This window comes from Nelusetta ayraudi, unplaced genomic scaffold (assembly GCF_046127955.1).
Source record: "Nelusetta ayraudi isolate G7.1 ecotype Tasmania unplaced genomic scaffold, CSIRO-AGI_Nayr_v1 ptg000021l, whole genome shotgun sequence".
Taxonomy (NCBI): domain Eukaryota; kingdom Metazoa; phylum Chordata; class Actinopteri; order Tetraodontiformes; family Monacanthidae; genus Nelusetta; species Nelusetta ayraudi.
The window spans coordinates 4219070-4240707 of NW_027466071.1; the positions used below are offsets into that span (position 1 = coordinate 4219070).

General features: G+C 43.3%; 2 protein-coding genes across 4 annotated transcripts in view; one reads left to right on the top strand and one right to left on the bottom strand.

Annotated features, from left to right (window-relative positions):
- Positions 1-5879: 5879 nt before the first annotated feature.
- Positions 5880-16615, bottom strand: adck1 (aarF domain containing kinase 1). The gene is made up of 11 exons (XM_076027737.1): positions 16492-16615; positions 15365-15507; positions 14632-14715; positions 12215-12418; positions 11638-11796; positions 11205-11363; positions 9070-9186; positions 8646-8795; positions 7988-8185; positions 7142-7335; positions 5880-6472 (listed from the first exon to the last, which is right to left on the bottom strand). The coding sequence occupies exons 2-11, from the start codon at positions 15497-15499 to the stop codon at positions 6313-6315; spliced, it is 1560 nt and encodes a 519-aa protein (XP_075883852.1). The 5' UTR covers positions 15500-15507; positions 16492-16615; the 3' UTR covers positions 5880-6312.
- Positions 16616-17689: 1074 nt separating this feature from the next.
- The window catches only part of clmna (calmin a), a 38760-nt gene continuing 34811 nt past the window's right edge, over positions 17690-21638 (top strand). For 2 of the 3 annotated variants that reach the window (XM_076027727.1, XM_076027726.1), the window contains exons 1-2: positions 17690-18090; positions 20610-20671. In XM_076027727.1, coding sequence (XP_075883842.1) covers positions 18006-18090; positions 20610-20671 — 147 coding nt within the window. In that variant the 5' untranslated portion in view covers positions 17690-18005. Of the gene's footprint in view, positions 18091-20099; positions 20537-20609; positions 20672-21638 lie in introns of those variants that run through there. The other variant, XM_076027728.1, reaches the window with a different exon arrangement.

Genomic DNA, 21638 nt, shown 5'->3' on the forward strand with positions numbered 1-21638 from the left:
TGTTTCTGATCTCAAACAGAAAACAACAGAGGGAGGAGCTTTGAGAACAAGAAGTGACGGACTGCTCCAAGCTGCTCTGACAAAACAAAGAACAGAAAGCTTGACCTCACCACAACTTTCCAAAATCCAGCAAATCCATTTTTCAAAGATCCAGCTGTTAAATTTAAGATCAGCGTCCGCTTGCACCGCCAGATTATTCACAATAGAGTTTTTAGAAAATGTACCAATGAACTGAGGGGGATCACAGAGGGGTCACCACAGATCACAGTGTCTTCTTCTCTATTTTTTTTATTCAAAATGAGAAACAGTCAGGCCGCCCGAGATAGAGAGAACTGAAAGAGTGGGAGCGAGGAGCCCAGTGGGAACCCAGACACAAAGACACACAGTCACCAGGGCAGTAATGAGGGTCAGCGGGTCGGGGAAGGATGACACACTGCAACTTATGAGTCATGGAAAAAAAAAATGCATTTTAATACACATCAAAAAAAAATTATTCCTCTTTTTTTATCAAAAACACTCAAACTTCTTCAGGAATGTTTTTTGATTTAATTTTATATTTAAAAGGCTTTTTTTTGTATAATCAAACAAATGCTTGAGTATATCTATGAGCAAATTACATTTTAGGATTGTGTACAGTATATACATTGTGTAAATATCACCAAACAGATGATTAGAGACAAATTAATTGAAAGAGTTTGATGAAACTAATCCTCAGATTTACTGGATTTGTTTTCTTTTTTTTTCAGTTAAATATATTTCTTCTTAATTAAAATTGTGCATAGATGCGCAGATTGCTCCCTCAACGCCGTCCAAAAGCGCCGCAAAATCAGTCCAATGTGTGCGTTCCGTTAATTTGCAATTTGATGCTCTGTTTGCTTTTCTGTTTATTAATTAGTTTATTATCTGTTTTATTCCATGGGACACTGACTGGATCAAAAGATAAGGGACTGGTGTGTGTGTCTGTGTGTGTGTGTGTGTGTGTGTGTGTTCCAGAGGTAAAGAGGTTAAACTGCACGGATCATTGTCCTCTGTCTGTTAAAAAAAGGCTTTGATGAACCTCAAACAGGAAAGGACCCCCTCCCCCCCCCACACACACACACACACACACACACACACGCACGCACACACACACACGCACTGATAACAAAAGACAGCAGCTCTCCATGAACAACCTCATTGACGGGAATCAAGGGTGTGGGTGAATTAGAGACAGGCGCCCCCCACTGGACAGTTTTAATGGGCCACTTGCCAGTAATTTCACAGCAGGTGCATCACACAAAACACCAAAGGGTGGCGAAAAACACGACTCAACAAAATGTCCTCTACACACACACACACACACACACACACACACACATTATCTACATATATAAAATGTCGTTTCCAACACACACAAACTGATGTTGCAGTCATTTGAGATTCCTGTAGATCACATTTGATTTTAGTCTATTTTATTTTGTGTTGTGTTCACTGCAGTAGGGTTGTGTGTTTGTGTGTGAGTGTGTCTGTGTGTGTGTGTGTGTGTGTGTGTGTGGGGGGGGGGGTACGGGCTTGCCCATTAAGTGGGGGAGGGAGGGGCAGCAGAGCGTAGAGACAGGAGCCAATACAAAAGACTGGTGGTGTTCAACCTCATCATCTCCACTCATGCATCACACACTGCTGCTCTCATCATCATCATCATCATCATCATCATCATCATCATCATCATCATCTTCATCACCATCAGAATCGCACTGTCGCCTCTTCAACCACAAAATGGTTGATTCTAAACTGCTGCGCTGATCTCCTCTCATTTTGAAGTCACTCCAGCACTGCGTCGTCATAACATGTAACATGTTACACATGTTACACATGTTACATGTAGGCGAATGGTGGTGCAACCACTAATATATATATATATATATATATATACATAAAATAACATACATATATTTCTGTATAAAAGAACAGTGTGTTTTTCATTGTCCCTCACTCACACACTCACACACACACACACACACACACACACACACACACACACACACACACACATTGAGGTGTGGCACCAGACGACTGCTGCTGCTGCTGCTGCTGCAAAGTAAGAAAAAAAAATGTGACTAATGTATAAAAGCAGACAGAGTCAGTTTGAGGTTGGGCTGTTCCTGCTCACTGTGTGCTCACCATCCTGCAAAAAAAAAAAAAAAAAAAAAACTCAGCGTTTGGAGTTGAAGCTTCAATTCCAGCTTGTAGTTTGCTGTTTCACATCAATGTGACGTTTAAATCAGAAGAAGAAGAAAAAGGTTTGCAATTTTTTTCATTTGCTGTTTTTCCTCCACTGCGCCCTGTGTGTGTGTGTGTGTGTGTGTGTGTGTGTGTGTGTGTGTGTGTGTGTGTCGTCCTGAGCGATTTTTTTTTTGTGTTGTGTCATTTTGGTTGGGGGGGGGGGGGTGGTGGTGGTAGGTGGGGGGTTGATGGGTTGGTGGGGGGAGACGGGGGGGTTTAGTGGGGGCTAGAGGGGGGGACATGGGGGGGGGGGGGGTTCTCCAGATGTGCAGCTACGACACGCCTCAGTTTTCTCGGCTTGTGTGGGTTTTGCCGCAGCACGCGCTCGAAGCCATGACATCATGAAGTTACAAAGCATCCAGCCGAGCTCCTCGCGCCGCCTTCGCCGCCGCTGCTGCTGCAACACCGCGCACCCGCACCCGCAACACCGCGACAGGAGTGTCGAACAGCCTCATGATGATAACAGCAACGCAACAGAGAGAAATACCAACACACACACACACACACACACACACACACACACACACACACACACACACACACGCCACCAGCCAGAATCACAACACGACACTCAGGCTACAACAACTCAACACAACAAGCGAAGCGGTTCAACGCATCATCGCGATATACAATTATGTTTAATGGATGCGACATTATTATTATTATTATTATTATTATTATTATTATTATTATTACATTAATAATAATTTCTTCTCAGCAGTGATGGAGCGTCGCTGCTGCTGCTGGACATTCCAGTGCAGTCAATCCTGGCCTGCATGCAAAGCAGCAGCAGCAGCAGCAGCAGCAGCAGCAGCCTTCTTCACATTTTACTGTTAAAATAAATACACCTGCATCTGTCAATATCTGGGTACAGATGATGTTGCTCTAAGATGTCGATTATGTTGCACATTTAAAAAATAAATATCAACCCGGTGAGGACGAATCGACCCGCCTCATGATTCGCGCAATTGGTGCAAAATTTGAGTGGAACCTTGAATTTGTGCGCGCCAGTGTAATTGTGTGTGAGTGGGACCGTGGACGAGATGATGTGAAAACGATGCAGAAGCTCCTTGAAGAGCGGCGAGGACCTTTATCACTGGTCGACGCCCATTTTCCCTGTCAAAAAAGGAGGGAACGACGGTGCGTTCAATCCCCCCCCCCCCCCAACACACACACACACGCACACACACAGTATTTTTTTTTTTTTTTTAAGTGCACCACTACAGTCAATTTCCAGAAGCGCAAATGGATATTTTCATGAAAAGTGAAATAATTTCCATTCTTGCTAAATGCGTCATCGAATCGAGGCCTGATTGGACGGCGGCGGCTTCATGAAAAGGCCTCGGTGGAAATAAAATCTAGGAAAATGTCTCCGTGTGAACAGGACGACGAGCGCGTTTGTCGCAGTGTCGAACGACGACGACGACAACTACCGTCTGCGCTCGTGATTGAAATCATTTCTGCGCATTATTACAATGTGCATTAAAGGCCCGCCAGGGACAAATGACAAGTTGTCGTTCCTCCTTGGAATTTTTTTTTTTTTTTCAAAATATATATAAAATTTTTGATTCTGCCTTTGCCGTCATTTGTTTTAACAAGTCGTAGACGCCGTTTATTTCTTGGAAAAAAGTAAAAAAATAAATAAATAAAATAAAATAAAAAAAAATCGAAATTGTTGGAGGAACGTCTGAGGATGTCGGAAATGCACGAACAGCTCGAATGACACCACGCCTTCTCCCTATCTATCTATCTATCTATCTATCTATCTATCTATCTATCTATCTATCTATCATAAATTGCAAAATAAAAGGGGATGGGAGGAATGTGGAGGCTGTGTCGTCATTTAGCAGATGATTCAATTATTAAACGACGGAGATCAAATGGACAAAATGCACCGATATAATTTTTTTAAGTGTTTCTGCAGCGGAGTTGTGTTGTGCCGTGTTGCCGCTGCCGGGGATCTTTAACATTTTAACACGCACGAACACAATATGTGGACACCGGATACCTGCGGTCACCTGATGAATTATTCATCATCAGCCGAAACAAGGTGAACAAAACCCGCGTCGAACCCACCTGGAAGCACGGTACCGAGTTCGACGCGGTTCATTAAAACGCCGACATAGTTCAGCAATATAGTGGCTTTTTAGTGTGTGTGTGTGTGTGTGTGTGTGTGTGTGTGTGTGTGTGTGTGTGTGTGTGTGTGTCGGCAGCACCTGCATAATATGGAAGCGACGCACAGAGTGAAAACTGGGATCGAAATGTTCATCGTGAATTCCAACACAACAACACAACACCGACCCACACACCGCGGTGCCTTCAGGGACCCTCCTCTTCCTCACCACTAGACACGTTCATATTGAAGCAGCCAAGTGGTAACTGGCGTTCGAACGGTGTGTGCGTGTGTGTGCATCAGAACTGCCGCTGCTTCCTTCCATAGATTTTTCATAAAAAAAAAAAAAAAAAAAACGAGCATCGACGCAGCGCACTGGAGCGGATTCAACGCAACGTGAGATGAAGTCGGATTGCAGAGATGAGATGAAGTCGGATTGAAGCAAATAAAGGAACGATGCCACTGACCTTGTTAAATACGTGCGTATAAAAAGATAGCATCCAAACGGTAAGATCCAACTGTGCAGGAGCAAAGAGGAGGAGGAGGAGGAGGAGGAGGAGGTGGAGGATGAAGAGGGAATAAGAATCAGGTTTCTGGGGTTCGGCTTTTAAATCCAGACTGGTACCGGCCAGGTGGGCTGGGCTGCGGCGCTGCTGCTGCTGGTCCGGACCGGGTCGGACGATCATCCCTCGACAGGCGCGTCGTGGCTGCGGATCATCGGTACAAAGGCGGCGGTGTGTTGGACGGAACCCACCGACGGCGGCTTCACGCGCACAGACAGACCCATTAGCACAGCCACGGCGGCCGCGCGCGCGCACTCACACATACACACACACGCGTGCGCGCGCGCGCGCGAGCTCCACCACTCTGGCCCGCCCTCTACACGTGACATCCCGGGAGCGCACAACAGACTGTACACGTTCCCACCAGCAGCACGCGAACCAGGGAGTGAAACACCCACCCGCCAGTCACACCCGCTCCACCTGCCCTGCCCTCTGATACACAGGGAGCTTCACATGTAGTGTCTGCACATGTGTGTGTGTGTGTGTGTGTATGTACATACTCACACAATATGTGTGGATGTGCAGACATTAACATAAATGCTCTATTCGTGGTTCAAACTCGTGTCTTAAACGACCAAATTTCAGACCGACTTGTGTGTGTTAGCACAATTATACAATCTAAATATTTTTCAATACAGCAAACTCAAGTAATTCAATTCAATCACTAAGTTAGCCACATTCAAAACTTTTAAGATGAAAAAAGTGCGCAATTATTTGCACATGTGGGGAAAAAAAAAGTCAAGCTTAAATGTAAATGCAACAAAAAAAAATGTACAAATACAAACTCACAATTGCCAATCTTTGTGCATTTGTACACTAGAAATTCCCAGGCCGCACAAAAACCAGCTGGAAAAAGGCCAAAATTCTCTAATCGAATGGAGCAAATCAATACGAAACAAACAGACATCCATCACAAGATGGAAAAACCACAGATTAACAGGTAAGAGTTGGTAAAATAAATGGGTTAAATTTTATTTGTTTCTTTCTTCAGGTAACATCGAGTAGACATTTTGATAACTGCAGTCCAATAGCAGGTGAATTGGCACATTATAACATATAAATAAAATATCTGTAACACAGAGGTGAAATCTGACAGTCTTGCAGGTTGCAGGTAGACTTGAGGTAAGAACCATGAGACCAGACAGCATTTCTCCTCCCAGCAAAAAGCAATGCTTGAAGCTTAGCAGACATTCAATGATAGAGAGACATGCAAGAAACCCCTTAGAAGCAGACAACAGAGTAAGCTGTGTGTGTGTGAGAGAGAGAGATGATAATAACAGAGATACGTAATTAAATAAAATGTTGCAATAAATACATTATTTTTGTGTGTACAATAAAATACCCTTGAGATGTTGAGAATGACACTGAGATGTGTTAGAGCAGGAAAGATAGAAGGGAGCTGAGCCACTGTCCAAGCGTGGAGCTCCTGGTCCACAACAGTAGTTCATAGAGTGTAATGGCCCACAGGTTGAGGGACTCCTTCAGCGTGATGCCCAGCCACCTGCTCCAAGACTGAGCACCGCTTCTTTTGTGCCTGAGAGCAGAAGCAGACCATGTGATGAGTGGAGTAAATACTGAATAAAATCAATATTCTGTGCAGAATACTGACTTTTTTTTTTCTTCCAGAATATTGACATATACACCTATACACAGGTACTACCCGAAAAATTAGAATATCCAGTAAAAGTTGTTTTATTTTGGCAATTTAACATAAAAGATGAAGGCAACACATTTTATTTTTCCATTCCACGCAAATTGACATCTCAAGCAGTTCCTTGTTGTAACTTTGCTGATTAAGATTTTCAGCTTATTAAAACCACAAACCCACAAACTCAGAACATTATCAGCTGCAAGACCTGGTCAGCAAAATCCAAATAAATAAAAACGTGAAATATATTGATTTACATATTATTCCTTTATATAATATGTCACATTCACCTTTTAAGTTGAATTGCAGAAATACAGCAACCTTTTCAGGATATTCTAATTTTCTGGGTAGTACCTGTATGTATATAAATATATATGAATGTACGTACATAATGTACATTAGGTAAATGAACTGCTTTTGATGATTTCCATTGTTCTCATTGGTCCAATACTAATATCATTCCCACAGAGGCCAGACCACTGGTTGCATGCTGCTCTCACAGGGTCTCCCTGGAAGCAGGAGGCAGAGCTGCAGGATCATCATCGTCTTCCTCACCTGGCCAAGGCCCGTATACAGCAGCGGGACATGTTGATGAAGGACGAGGAGGAAGCTCTGGTCTCCAGGGTGGTCTCAATGCCCCTCAGCAGGTCGTTGGTCTTCAGCAGGAGCAGCATCTGTCTGGGTACTCTGTTGAGCAGTTCGCTGATCTGAGGGAGGTAGAGCGCCGCGTTGGTCCGGATCTCAGTGTCCTGCCAGTGACAAACACACAGGGTGCAGGAGGAGAAACACTCGAGTGAAGTACAGATACCTGAGAAACCTACTAAAGTACAGTGACAGAGTATTGGTACTTAAGTTACTTCATAGCTTTGTCGCCAATTGAAATATTGATACGTGATTAAAATAAGATTAATTACGATTAATTCATTACAAAGCCATAATTAGTTGGATTTTTTTTTTTTAAATGGAGTCCCACCACTAACATGAAAATAAGCTAATTGCTAACAATGCACAACTGCAGTAACTTGTGTTTAAGTTGTAAGTGCAGTGGGACTCCCATTGGGTGGGCGGACGTCTGGGCACTCGCTCCAATCATGGCTTACCTCAGGTACCACCCACCCACCCACCCACCCAAACATGGAATATTACAGTTTCAAAACAAACTGGAAGTTCAAGATGCTGCAGACGGTGAAACCAGGCCATGTCTTGGCTTTGAAACTGGTGTTGACGGACCAGGGGGTGAGGCTTGGACATGCAGTCAATGGTTTTAACTCAGAACTGAGCCAGATGACTGAGCACTGAGTTCACAAAACTAATTCAGGAGTGAATCCAGTGTGTGTATTGCTGGCTTGGCTTTTCTTGGGGGATTTCAGACAATCACAACATCAGGACGGAAGCTCAGACCTCAGAATGCGTCACTGGTACTGAAGTGATGCCAGCGTTGACGGAGGTCCAGGAGCGTGCGGTGAGCACACAGGCAAAGAGTGGGTACAGATCTCCAGCTCCCAGTCTGCGACTGTAACGCTCCACCGCGGCCATGTCGCTTTTGATCAGTGCTTGCCACAGCCGACAGTAGTCCAACCTGAACTTAGGTTGAAGGACCTGAGAGGAGGCGAGAGCAGAGCAGCGTTGGAAGGAATGGAGGAGCAATGTTGACAGTGAGGCTCAGTGAGAAGCAGAATACTTCTCCACTGAGAGCCAAAACTACTGTAGTTGGTTCATCTGCCAGGAGACCAGTAGAAGGCGGAAGCTGAGGCAACTGGACTGGTTTTTGATAAACTGAAACCGTTCTACAGTCCCATGAACTGAGAACCTTCACAGAGAGTCAAACAGTTCCAATGTAAAAAGACACAGGGCTTGATTGATTTCTACCGTAAAACAAAGAGTGATGCAGCTTGAACATCTGATCTGTGTTCTTGCATGAGGCCCGCTGATAGCAAACAGAAACCCATTTGATTTAGACAGCAATAATGAAATTTCATCCAGCATTCAGCCGACCGACTGAGGCTCTCCAACAATGGCCTGGAGACTGCACAGTTGGAGATGGTGCTCACATTCCTACCTGATAGAGGCCATGATCCAGGAGGACAATCTGGCTCTTCCTGCTGCTGGGGCACTTTTGGACTAACACGTTACCAGGGTGTGGGTCACAGTGAACAAAACCATGGACAAAGATCATTTCACTGTACACCTTGCCCAGCTTCTCCGACACCTGTTGTCAACATAGTGAGAAACAATATTGAAACAAAACACAGCTGGCAGTTCTCAGAGCTTCTTCTAATGAAACAGCTCGCTCTCTCAAGAAGAAGAAGAATCATCATCATCATCATCATCATCATCATCATCAATAAACCAATCAACCATCTTCTGTGGCTTTATGCGGAGTCAAGTACAACCTTCAGTTGCTTTTCTTGTGACTGCACAAAGTGCTTTGAGGTTCCATTGAATGTGATTCAACACACTGGAACAGGAAGAAGTTCCGTTACCTCGTTGACGTTGATGTCGTGTTTCTTCATGTAGTCCCTGTCGTTGACCTGGCCCCCTTCAATGAATTCCATGGTCAGAATCCTATTGGTTGACAGGTTCCAGTGAATAACAGGAACCTGACAGCAGGGACAACATTTGACAAACACAAAGGTTTAATCTCTACTAAACTCCATTTATAAATTTCAACTGTTAAACCTAAAGTTTATGATGAATGCAAATCCTCTGTCTCCATCAAGTCAAGCCTGCCCATCGTCTACACAGCCAAAGAGTTGGTGGTACGTTCACCTCTGCCTTCTGTCTTTGCCTTGTCCCACTTCTCCCCACCACCCTGAGCTGCCACCGTCTCTAAACCAAGGATGGACTGCAGGTTACCAGGGGCCTCTCTTTGGGCCAATCAGCTCGGGGTGCGCAGTACAGTAACAGCCGCTGCGTTTCCATGTCAGTTTTGTCAGAAACTGAGCGACTTAAGTTTTTTTTTTTGTTCTACACAAATCCTTTAAAAGCACTGCGGTGTTCACAGGTAGCCTTTCCTGCACAGCTATGTCTCTGTTACATAGAGAAATAAATAAAAGGTTGGGAGCCGATGGCAACACAGACAAATAGCCAGACATTAAAATGCATGTCAGTCTTCAGAGGGAACGAGCGTGGGACAAGTAATCGTGTGAAGCAAACTAGAGTTCTAGAATCTTCCAGTCAAACCTCAATCAGAAATAGCCGGACCACAAGAAAGTCACGTAGTTCAGCCAAGGCCTGGAAACAACAACACAACTGAGTGGGTCAAATTTTCCATGCAAAAGCAGTGGTCTGACAATACTGGTACACAACAAGACACCAATGGTTCCCTTGAGCCCTGTGCTTGACCCTGGAAGGACAAACACAATTATGGACGGTTTATTTTGAAATGAGCCCATAGTTAAGGGCCCATCTGAAGTCGACCTTCGATGACCTTGCGCTCCAGATACAGTAAGAATGAAAAAGCAGGAAAAACAGCCCCTTTAACTCCTCCACACACACACGGCTTTGGATTACACAAACAGACCCTGCGTATGAGAACTACTCACTACTCGTACCCATGACATTAAAAACAACACAAGATTTCTTTTCAATACCGTAGTTAAACTAATAAGAAAAACATATTGTACTGAACCCAGTATCCCTACCAGCCTGTCTAGTGACAACTTCATGATTTTTGTTCTCAAGTAAAGCAATAAATACTCGACATGAGATCCACCATTTCTTGCTGCCTGGTTCATAATTTTATGGACATAATTTCCAGCCGCAGACAGGGGTTGGAGGGAGGTCTGGTTTGAGGATCACAGGATTTAATGTCTGCTCTTTGCAGATGATGATGTGCTGTTGGCTCCATCGAGCCAAGACCTGCAGCATGCAGCGGGGCAGTTTGCAGCTAGTGGGAAGCTGCGGGGAGGAAGATCAGCACCTCCAAATCTGAGGCCATGGCTCTTGATCGAGAACCTGCATCGAGTGAAGAAGTTTAACTACCCCGAGGTCTTCTTCCCAAGAAGGGAAACTATTCAGCATGAGAAAGACAAACAGACTGGTTTAGCAGCTGCAGTAATTCGGTCGTTGCAAAACTCCACTGTGTTGACGAAGGAGCTGAGCCAAAGCTCTCAACTAATCGGTCCATCTACACTTCAACCCTCACCTAAGCTTCGGGTTGTGAACAAGAGAGCACCATCTGCTGACATTAGTTTCCTCCAGAGGGCAGTAGGGAGCTCCTCACCTGGTCCCCTGGAGACCAGGTGAGGAGCTCTGTCACCATGATACAGAGTTCTGCTGGAAGGTAAATCCTACATTGTGCACCTTTGAATCAAAATCCACTTGGAGCTTCACTGCAGCCTCTCTGGTGGACTTGATGGCTCTCCTCTTTGCAACTCCTGTGGTCTTGCACAGGGAGCGAGTAGCAAATCCACCTCAGTCCACGTCTATTGACTCACCGTGGACTTTCCCAAAACTGCACTTCTCTACTCAAATCTCTGACGCAGATCAAAGAAGCAAACTGCCAAAGTCAAGTTCAAGTCCACGTGACGGGACGGGAATACAACGCAGGGCAGTGTGGATAAAGACACCCTCAAGACGTGGGAGTAAAGGATGATTTCAGAAGATCAAGTCCTACCTTCAGAAATGAGATGTGGGCCAGCATCTTGGAAACCTTCTCAGCATTGTGGCCTTCATTCAGGAAATCCAGCTCCAATGGAATGTTCTTCTTAGCTTCCTCCACCAGCCACGTAAACGCAAAGTCTGGGAAGAGCCAATGAACCACCTTCACCAACACCTTGCGGTAACACGAAAAACCTGTATTAATTCAAAGTGTGTATGCAGGTGTACAACAATGATGCACACAACATATTTTCTAAGTAAAAATCTGCAAGAGTGAATTTATCAAACAGTCTTTAGATGCAGTGGTGGTTCCACAATTCAACACCACTTTAATATCCTTAAGGGAATTCAGTTGGACAGCAAACACATCGCGCATACTTCCACTGTTACAACTATAACCTTTGAAGTCTTCATCTTATCTTGTTTTCAAGCCAGTTCAGTGCACTCACCTCCATCACCATTATATCTTTGGTGCTCTGGCGCTGAACTTTAGGGTGCTGAACTTTGACCGCTACCGTTCTCCCATCATGCAATACTGCCTTGTGGACCTGGGCCAAGGAGGCTGCACCTTGAGGCTTATCCTCAAATGCCACAAACAATTCTGATAGCTGCAACACACAGAGAAAACAAGGCTGGAGTAGCTGGACTGTACAGGAAGGCCAGGGTCACGTGATCAGAAGACACTTTCACAATAAAACATTTAGGGTGAGCACCACGTGTTGTGCTATTGTGCAGTGGTTGTCATAATAGAATGAAAAAAATAGTACTAGGATAAAAAAGGAATTCCAAGTAATTATTTTCTCATTGTTATTTCGGGACCTTTAAATGAGGCACCTGCTTTATGTTTGTGGATTTTAAAATGTTAAGCCATTTGAAAAAAAAAAGAAGTCTGTATTCATATTCATTTTAATTGCACTGCATTGTGGCTGCTAAGCTATACTATTTTCCACATAGTAAATATTTTGTTCTGTCAGGCCACGAATGGACAACAGAGTTTGATCTTCTGACTCTCACACTGTGACTCACTTCCTTGCCAAGATCTTCTCTGACCACCTGCTGGATCTCCTCCATGGTACTCTCAGGAGCTTTGCTGTGCAGCACCTTCAGCGTTGTGGTGTACTCTTCAGGCAGCAGGTAATCCAGAGCACCGAGGTGCTGGCCAACCTTGATGAAGGTTCCCCGGTTGGCACAGCACAGGTCCCTCAGACGCTCCGCAGATCGCAAGTGCACCTGGAAGAAGATCCACACTCATTTTCACCCAATGAGGAACCCCGAAACAAAGCAGAGGTCTTGGTAAAAAAAACAACAACATTTTTTTTAATGTTGATTTAAGTCAGAATGCGTATTTCAGCGAGATTCATGTGATGGTCAAAAGCTTGCAGCAGTTTGTTATTGCTGCTCTGTCTTCACCAAAGCTAAAGTCCACCAGCAGAGAAGATCCCTCCACAAGAGTCACAGATTCACAAGATTGTATCGGTCTCATGTCACGTGACATGGCAGTGAAACAGTGTGGCAGAACCCGACGTGATTATGCACGCAAGAGATAAAGAAAATGTAAAAATGTTTTTTTTGAAGTGGCTGCAAAATACAACTTTTACAAATATGCAAAAATAAAAAAATATCCCTTTTATAAATGGAGTGGCAGTGATGCATCAACACAAGATGGCTTTTAAAAACAATCTTACTCCATATCACACACTCTCTGCCTAAGTGTGTGTGTGTGTGTGTGTGTGTGTGTGTGTGTGTGGGGCGGTGCTTTATCATGTGGGTCCCAGTTGAGGCAGCTGACAGTGATAATGCACAGAGAGCCACTCTCCTGGGGGTGCAAATAAAAAGCCGTGAAATTGGTTCCCTTTAACCTTTGTTACCCCCCCGCAGCCCCTCCCCCTCCCTAAAGCCCCCAGGCAGCCCCCCCTCGCACCCAGTACACACATTATGAACACAGAGAGGAACACACAAAGACACAGTGAAAGGGCGGCGGGCTCTCCTGGGAGCCTTTGACATGAGTGTCATCTGGGCGATGATGAGGCAGCAGAGGCTGGGACACGTCGCTGGAGATTAGCAGATGAGCCCCTTGGTCTTCAGGAGAGCATCGAGATTGTGATCGAGATCCTCTGAAACTGAACTGAGGCGCAGCTTTAAAAGTTGGCCACTTACTGGACTCCACCAGGCAAAGTAAGGCAGCTTTATTGCCAGAGTGCATTTCATACACCGGGCTTGTAATGAGCGTCACATGGTTGACAAGTTCAGCGTTTTAACAGCATTTCAAAGCAAAGAACACAAGAGAGCTCAAAGACAGAAGAAGACGGCTTCAATGCATCAGTAGAGGTGAATGAACACATCCTGTGCAGTATAGTGAGCAGTAATAAAGGAGAAATTAATAGATGAGTATACAATATAATAAGATGGGCAAAAGCACTCAATCGGAAGCACAGGAGAAAATAAGAGTCTTCAACTTGGACTTAATCACATTCACATTCACACTGACTTGACTTCTGTTCTTCCATTAGTGTGCAGCAGCATCGCAGCTCAATGCTGCATCACTGTGTTCAGTTTGACCTCTGACCTCCAGCACCAGCACACAATCGCTGGAGCCTCTTCATGGTGACTCACACAGAGCCTGATAACCTGAGCTACTCTGTGGTCTCATCACATGACACAGGGACGTTAGCGCCACACAACTGTGTCAGTCAGCACAGAGTGACTGCGAGGCTCCATTCAGCGTCAGCAGGTCAGAGATGCAGCTCTCCATTTTACTTGGATTTCTTTTGTTTTTAATTCTATTTCAAATATGCAGATTTGACAACGCTTCCCAGCTGAAGCAACGCATTCACATTAATAGTACAGAAAGACAATTTATGGAAGTAAAATTATTCAAACAGAAAAATCAGCGAGTGACTTATTGGAAAAGTAGTGAGAAGACGCTAGTTAGCTTGTTAGCTCGTTAGCTTTCACTCCATAAACATACATACACCTACATTTACCTGCCCTCATTCATACACACGTGAACCTACATAAGCATATGCACAAGACCATCTACCACACAAACATATAAACACACATACACATGCAACCACACTGACAGAGAATCACCCATCTCCCATCAGTTTCATTGATCATCATCTGTAAATAGGAATGAGCCAGGTAATAACTAAATAATAACATCAAAACTAACCTTAGTCCCATGTATCTGTTGAACAATATATTTTGGTTCTTGTACTTGGGTTTATATTTGACAGGAAGTGTTCTTCAGGATTCGTGACGGGGCTCACATTTAGTTTTATTCAACCATTTATTGAAATTTCTGTCAAACTGGAAATTGCATTTTATTTTATTTTTTCGTATTTCTGTTGTAGTTTTGAATGTAAAGGACGGCTTCTTTTGAATTTTTACAGCATCATCTCATGTGAGAGCCATAAAGAGAGAAGAAGAAGTGTATCTACCTTCGACCTGAGCTCAAAGTACTGGTCTGTGCCATGTTCCACGTGTTTGAAGGCTGTCAGGTAGTCGTAGCTGATGGCGGCCGTCTGGAGACAAACAGAGACGTTTTTCAATGTGAAGACATGCAGAAAGCGGTCCAACTGAGCAAAGTGCAAACATGAATCCCGAAAAGCATGGAAAAAGCAAAAAAACAAAAACAAAAAAAACAATACAAAACCCCACAAAACTCTCCAAAGTGTAGAGTGGATTAAAAAACGCTGAGAACAATCACTTTGTATTGTATAAGTACACAAATGTGTTAAAATATAAAAACTCAAGCTTGGCCAGGAAAAGTTTTACAACTTGTTTCACTAGAAACACATTGCAACTTTTAACTGCTCATTCAAAATTCAACCCTCCCACAACTTACACACCATTATTATACAGTCACATTCATTATGGCAAGTGCACCACTGAAATAAATTCTGCAAATCTGTCCTTCGCTTTCTTCCTACAGGGGAGTTTTTCCTGCCCACTGTCGCCCCCTGCTGCTCTGGAGGGCTCAGTTGGTTTTCTCCTGATTGTACAAAGATGCTTTGAGACGCCTTTAAATGCGCAATACAAATGACAAAAGGTCCATCAACTGTGCTTGCAGCTTTAATTCTTCTTCTTCTTCTTCTTCTTCTTCTTATTATTATTATTAGTATTCTAGCAGCAGGAAGGAGATTAAAGTGAAGGTAAACAGCAGCGACTCACGGTGACGGCAGCGCGTCCAAAGCGGACGACGCTGAGGTCGTTGAGGTCCGGCTGCTTCATGTAGAGGTAGAATCCAGCGGAGGCCAACAGTGCCGTGGACACAGAGGAGACTCTGGTGAGTTTACCAGCCATCATGACCTATGCTGCAACACAAACACAGAGGAGCAAGAAATATGAAAGTGCTAGAAAACACAGTCTGAAAACCTGCTGGAGCAGCGCCCACTGTGAGGAGTTACTGGACAAACAGAGAGACAGCTGGGCTTTCTTAATTTGACTTGAGTAAAGGAGTTGGATCAGTACTTTTGTGAACAAGTATCCGTACTTTTACCTAAGTACATAATGTGACTACTTTTGCCACCTCTGCAGAGAAGTAGGACTGGAGTGGACTGGAGACACACACTGGTCTGCAGACTGCATGCAGACCCACCTACCTCCACTAGAGGTCGTCTCAGAGAAGACCACCAAAGTCAAAAGTTACATGCAAAGTCTGTTTGGGCTTAATCACAATGAAGTTATCCAACATTCAATGTAAAGATGAGTGAGCATCCAAAATATGTGTGTATTAATGATCTTCATGCTAAACAATTCAATATCACTCAATTTAATTTGACCAATTCATTGATTCCCTCACAGAATGAACCTGATATTTCTGTTATATCTGCTGGACATTCATGATGTGATCACCGTTACCTGCTGTCCCACTGCCAGGTGACCTCTCTATCAAACTACATCTGCTGCACACACACACATGCGAGAGAGAGAGAGAGAGAGAGAGAGAGAGAGAGAGAGAGAGAGAGAGAGAGAGAGAGAGAGAGAGAGAGAGAGAGAGAGAGCCTCCAAATGTCAGAATGTGGACATGAACCGTGACGAGGTTTGGTGGAGAAACTCTCGAGGACACAGCGCTGTTTGCTCTTTGATAATCACATCTGCTATTCAGTCAAAGACTCTGACTGTCTTTCCTTCGAGATTTTCTGTCAACGTGCTCATGAAACAGACCCAGGAAAAAGTAGAATAGAAGTGTCACGCAAAACCAAGCACGGCACTCAATGGAAATGAATGACGAACATTTCGCCATTATTGTGTTTATCTTCTGATTCTTGCCACAAGAGAAATTATGATTATCTTACCCCTTTGTCCTCTGTATATGTAACTCTGTCCATCTCAGTGAGTCGCTCAGTTCACTGGCAGTCGCTACACACTTCCAGGTTTGAGGCGAACTCCGCCTACTTCCGGGTTACATAATTTCCTCTCACTACGGAAGCCGATGTGGACGCAATCTGGATTCATAAACGGTTACAATGTGCGACTATTTTGATACTTATTGACATACATTTATTCATTAATTGAAGGAATATGGATGTGGGAAATGTTACAATTGTTATATTAATGAACACGTTCGTTCAAAAACGTTCAATTAGGAAAAAAAACAGATCGAAATGATCAACAACTCGGGGTGCATTCATCCATCTTCTGGAGATGTTAAGGCTTCATAGATAATCAAAGTCTGGTTTATTTTATCATTCATCAGTCTTAGAATATACGTCTATAGTGATTTGTCTAAAATCGGCATTGGTGGAGGGAGGAAATGACGTAATCGAGAAGTAGGCGGAGTTAGCCTCAAACCTCGTTGTGCGCAGCGATAACAACATCCATGCAACTCTTATGACAACATTTATGATGCTCATCATGTGGAGAAATGAACTAGCAGAAAGTATTGATGGTTGTTGAGAAGTTTAGTGTAAACAATGATTTTGAGAATTTATTTATTTATTTATTTTTTTTAATCAATGTGCATTCTCAAAAGCATTCTGGACTGATGTGTGTATTATACCAAGACAGCGACAGGACAAGTTATTCTTTAAAGAAAATTATATTTTATTTTGGAAGAAAATCTGGATGATGACAAAGTTTTCTATCACATTCACAAGAAAAAAAGGGCAGATTCTGAATCAATTGCTGATTTGATCAATACGCTGCTGCGATTAAAGACTGTATGAATGGAAAAAGTAATTAGCCGTATATATGAAGTGTGTACTTACCTGTGTGTGCCTTACTGTTCACTCTAATGAGGACTGATTTCACTTAAGCAGATAAACCTGGAAATAGAGTTAGTAAAATAGTGTTTGTAATATTACGTTTCTGTTTTGTTGGTGTCTTTTTTGTTGTTGTTGTTGTTGTTTGTTTTGAGAGGGGGTGTGGTTTTTATTCATTTATGTTTTTATGTATGTATTCATAGATAGATAGATAGATAGATAGATAGATGTACTTTATTGATTCCAAATACAAAACAACAACACCGACCCTCCTGGATGAGAGTCAGGCAGGCAGCAGTGACGTGGGCGGCTGGTCCGTCCCACCACCTCGGAGCTCAAGGCAGCAGCAGGTCCGGCCGCTCTCCGCAGCTCTTCCTGCTGCTTCCTGTCCGCCTCCTCCTCCTCAACACCACCGCACTACCGACCACCGAGCTCCTCCACCACTGCCCCGAACATTCCGACCGTCCCGGCAGGACAACTTGTGTTCTGCAGCAGCAGCAGCAGCAGCAGCAGCAGCTCCAGCAGAGAGCCATCCCTAGTCTTCCTCCCGGGACCAGGACCAGGACTAGCTGCGTGGGGGTCCTGGTGGTGCCGAGCAGCCGGGCCTGATGGCGGGACACGAGTGGGAGGACTGGTTCGAGCGGGAGGAATTCATCGGCCAGATCAGCGACATGCGAGTCCAGAACCTGCAAGGTAGGAAGGAAGGAGCTCCTCCGCCTCCCTGGACCCGAACCATCCTCCTCCAGTGGGGTTCCAAGAACCCAGAGCCGCTGCAGCTAACACACACTCCACTTCCGCCATGGCTGTGTACTCTGAGTATTACGGTAACCGCCGAGTACCAGGGCTCTGAGGGATCGAGGAGGTTTTAATCTCTGGCGTTTTTGCTTCACGAAGTCTGACAGTATTCATGGGATAATAAGTGAAGGAATATGTCATTCTGCAGAGACACATAGTTGAATACGAGTTTAGTAACTTTACATAACCGCTGTCGGTAACGATAAAAACAAAAAAAAAACAACAAAATTTACGTCGAATATTAATGAGGCATTTGCACCTCAGGGCGGTAGTTCAACTCACAGGGGAGCCTCCCTCCGTCACTGACTTGATTTCAGAAAAGTCTGATGTCGCACTTCAAAATAGAGTTTGTCCACAATTCGGATTGTGTGTTGTTAAGGTACGAAATTCCTCAGTGTTTCCTCTGAATGATATTCTGGGCAACTTCCTGGTTGTCAGTGGATGATTCCAGTACAGCAGCCCCTCGAGAGCCCTCACTCAGTCTGAGGTGTTACTGTGGCCATTACAAATTGCAAACAACATTTAGCTGTCATGTACAACTGTGTACTTGAAATACACAAAAGAATGTGTAGAGAACGACAGCTGACTATACTGATAACTGCACATTAGGCATCAGGTACAAACAACACCTTAGGTATGACGTGTCCTGTGTGTGTGTGTGTGTGTGTGTGTGTGTGTGTGAGAGAGAGAGAGAGAGAGAGAGAGAGAGCCTGAGCTCACTGTGGACCTCACAAAGACGTCAGAAAGCCCTCTGACTCAGGCCATCAGCTGCAAAAGTCGTGCGCTTTCAGAAGGTAGTGTGTAACATTTGCCCTGATCTATTGGTAAAAGCCTGATATACGATCTATAAATACACTGTGTGAGTGTCGTCCCACTAAAATAAAAGTCATTTGGTTTCTGTTCTGATGTGTTAATACCGAGGGCCGGACAGAAAAGATCAGAGGAGGCGACACGCACGACACAAACAGCATGACTGTATGAATCATGCATGCATTCTACGCATTCATATTCATTAATGTATTTATAATCAGCGTCAAAGCATTGCCCAGCAAACTTGTTCCAGGCCTTGTTTGTTTGTTCCGTGCCCCTGGAAGTCAGTGATGATTCATATCAGCTTCATGGCGTCAGTTATGAAATGGTGTCTGATAGATGGAGAGGAGGAAGAGGAGGAGGAGGAGGAGGAGGAGGAGCGACTGTGTGGGTGCTTCACAGCTGCCATGCTGCTCACTGGCCTGCCTGAAAACTACATTTTACAGCACATAGAAGAGTGGTGGTGGATGTGGTGTATATACTGTATACATATATATGTATATATATATATATATGTGTATATATATATATGTATATATATATGTATATATATATATGTATATATATCTTTTTGAAAAAATATGAGACCCCCTTCAACTTTGAGGCTTTCAGGGGGTCTCATGGTTAATGACGGGGGGGGGGTACTGGAAGCCACTGTAGTTCTCACCCTGGAGACTCAACATGAGATCTGTGGCCCTTCAGGGATCCTCCAAGCCAAAGTAAAACTTTCACCTTGACTGAACCATTGCAGAGTGAATCCTTTAGAACTGAGTGTTTCCATCAGCCCAACACTCCAGTGAGCCTGCACACAAACAGCCAGCCATGGGAGGAGTAACTCACTGTAGCAAAAGCACATAACCCTGGTAATATTGTAGCAGCGCTGTTGCCACTCGTTTATTTTTCCTTGATGTGTATTATGAGTGTCCTATGTTTGGTGAGTATTACTTGTTTTGAATGCTATTACATTATTTTCCCACAAGGTGGTGTATTTTCCTTTCTTTTTTTGTGTGTTGGCTGTTTTGATGTGCGCGCCTGCCGATTTGTGAAGCCATCCAAGAGGAATGGTGTGTTTGTTTTATCACCCTGGAGTGCCTGGTGAGACTGGGTTGACCAACGCCACACCCAGAAGGCAAAGCTGCTGGTCCTTGACTTTATTGTTTGCTTCGTGGCTTGATGTGACAACACACCTTTGGATTACAAACAGTTCTCAAGTGAAGCGATTGGTGAGGTCACGATCAGCACCTTTGCAATAGCAGCACCTGGAAATTAAGACCCCATGAACCCAAACAGCCACCACACATCAACTCCCTCACAGTGACACAGGTGATCTTATAGTCACACTGCAAACACTGGCACTTAGTGAGTGAAGCTATGGTGAGCTGGGACTCCTGCTTCCTCTTCCCAATGACTGAATGGAGCCTTTATTTATAACACAACATGTTTGAGAAGCTCCTGCTTCTTGAATGCTTCCTCTTCTGTCTGATGTCTGAACCCTTGTTCTTCTTCTTGTGTGTGTGTGTGTGTGTGTGTGTGTGTGTGTGTGTGTGTGTGTGTGTGTGTGTGTGTGTGTGTGTGTGTGTGTGTGTGTGTGTGTGTGTGTGTGGCAGTGGAGAGAGAAGTCGTGCAGAAGAGGACGTTCACCCGCTGGATCAACCTGCATTTAGAGAAGGTTGGAATGATTCCACTCAGCCGTCTGTCTGTCACCTCCGCTGCAACACCTACACAAGCGACGATGATTTCAGACTAGAGGAGGACAACCTGTGTGTGCGTCTCTCTGCTGTAACACAGTCTGACAGTGCGGCTCCCTCTGAGAACACTGGCCAGGAATTCATTTCATTTTGAACTAATGTTTCAAACATCATGAGCATTATGTCAGTCTCACGTGGGACAGCCAATATCAGCAGCCAATCAGCTGCACCATCCTCTGATCAGTTTCAAACAAAAGTAGTTTAGTTAACGCACAAGGCTTTAAATATATGTGACACTAAAGGACCTCTCATGTTAATATCTGTATTGAATAATATTATATATTATATGTATATATATATATATATGTATATATATATATATATATATATATATATATGTATATGTATATATATATATATATATATATATGTATATGTATATATATATATATATATATGTATATATATATATATATATGTATATATATATATATATATATGTATATATATATATGTATATATATGTATATATATATATATATGTGTATATATATATATATGTATATATATATATATGTATATATATATATATATATATATATATATGTATATATATATGTATATATATGTATATATATATATATATGTGTATATATATATATATGTATATATATATATATGTATATATATATATATATGTATATATATATATGTATATATATATATATATATATATATATATACATATATATATATATGTATATATATATATATATATTATAACTGGAGTTGTCTTTTGTTGTTTTGTGTTTTCTGTCATCTAGTTGTATAAACTTAATTTAGTTTATAAGTTTGTATATTTATTTGAGTTTAGGGGCGGGTACATATAAGTTTATACTTCCTCCTACCCCTTTTCAGACATGAATAACATTATTGTAATGTATATTT

What these genes read in the sequence shown, in the direction of transcription:
- adck1 (XM_076027737.1), bottom strand. Translation starts at nt 15,499, where the DNA reads ATGATGGCTGGTAAACTCACCAGAGTCTCCTCTGTGTCCACGGCACTG. An exon ending in TTGGACGCGCTGCCGTCACC is followed by an intron (nt 14,716 to 15,364) that starts GTGAGTCGCTGC and finishes GTTTGTCTCCAG; the next exon opens with ACGGCCGCCATCAGCTACGA. An exon ending in CCCACATCTCATTTCTGAAG is followed by an intron (nt 9,187 to 11,204) that starts GTAGGACTTGAT and finishes CCCTGCTGTCAG; the next exon opens with GTTCCTGTTATTCACTGGAA.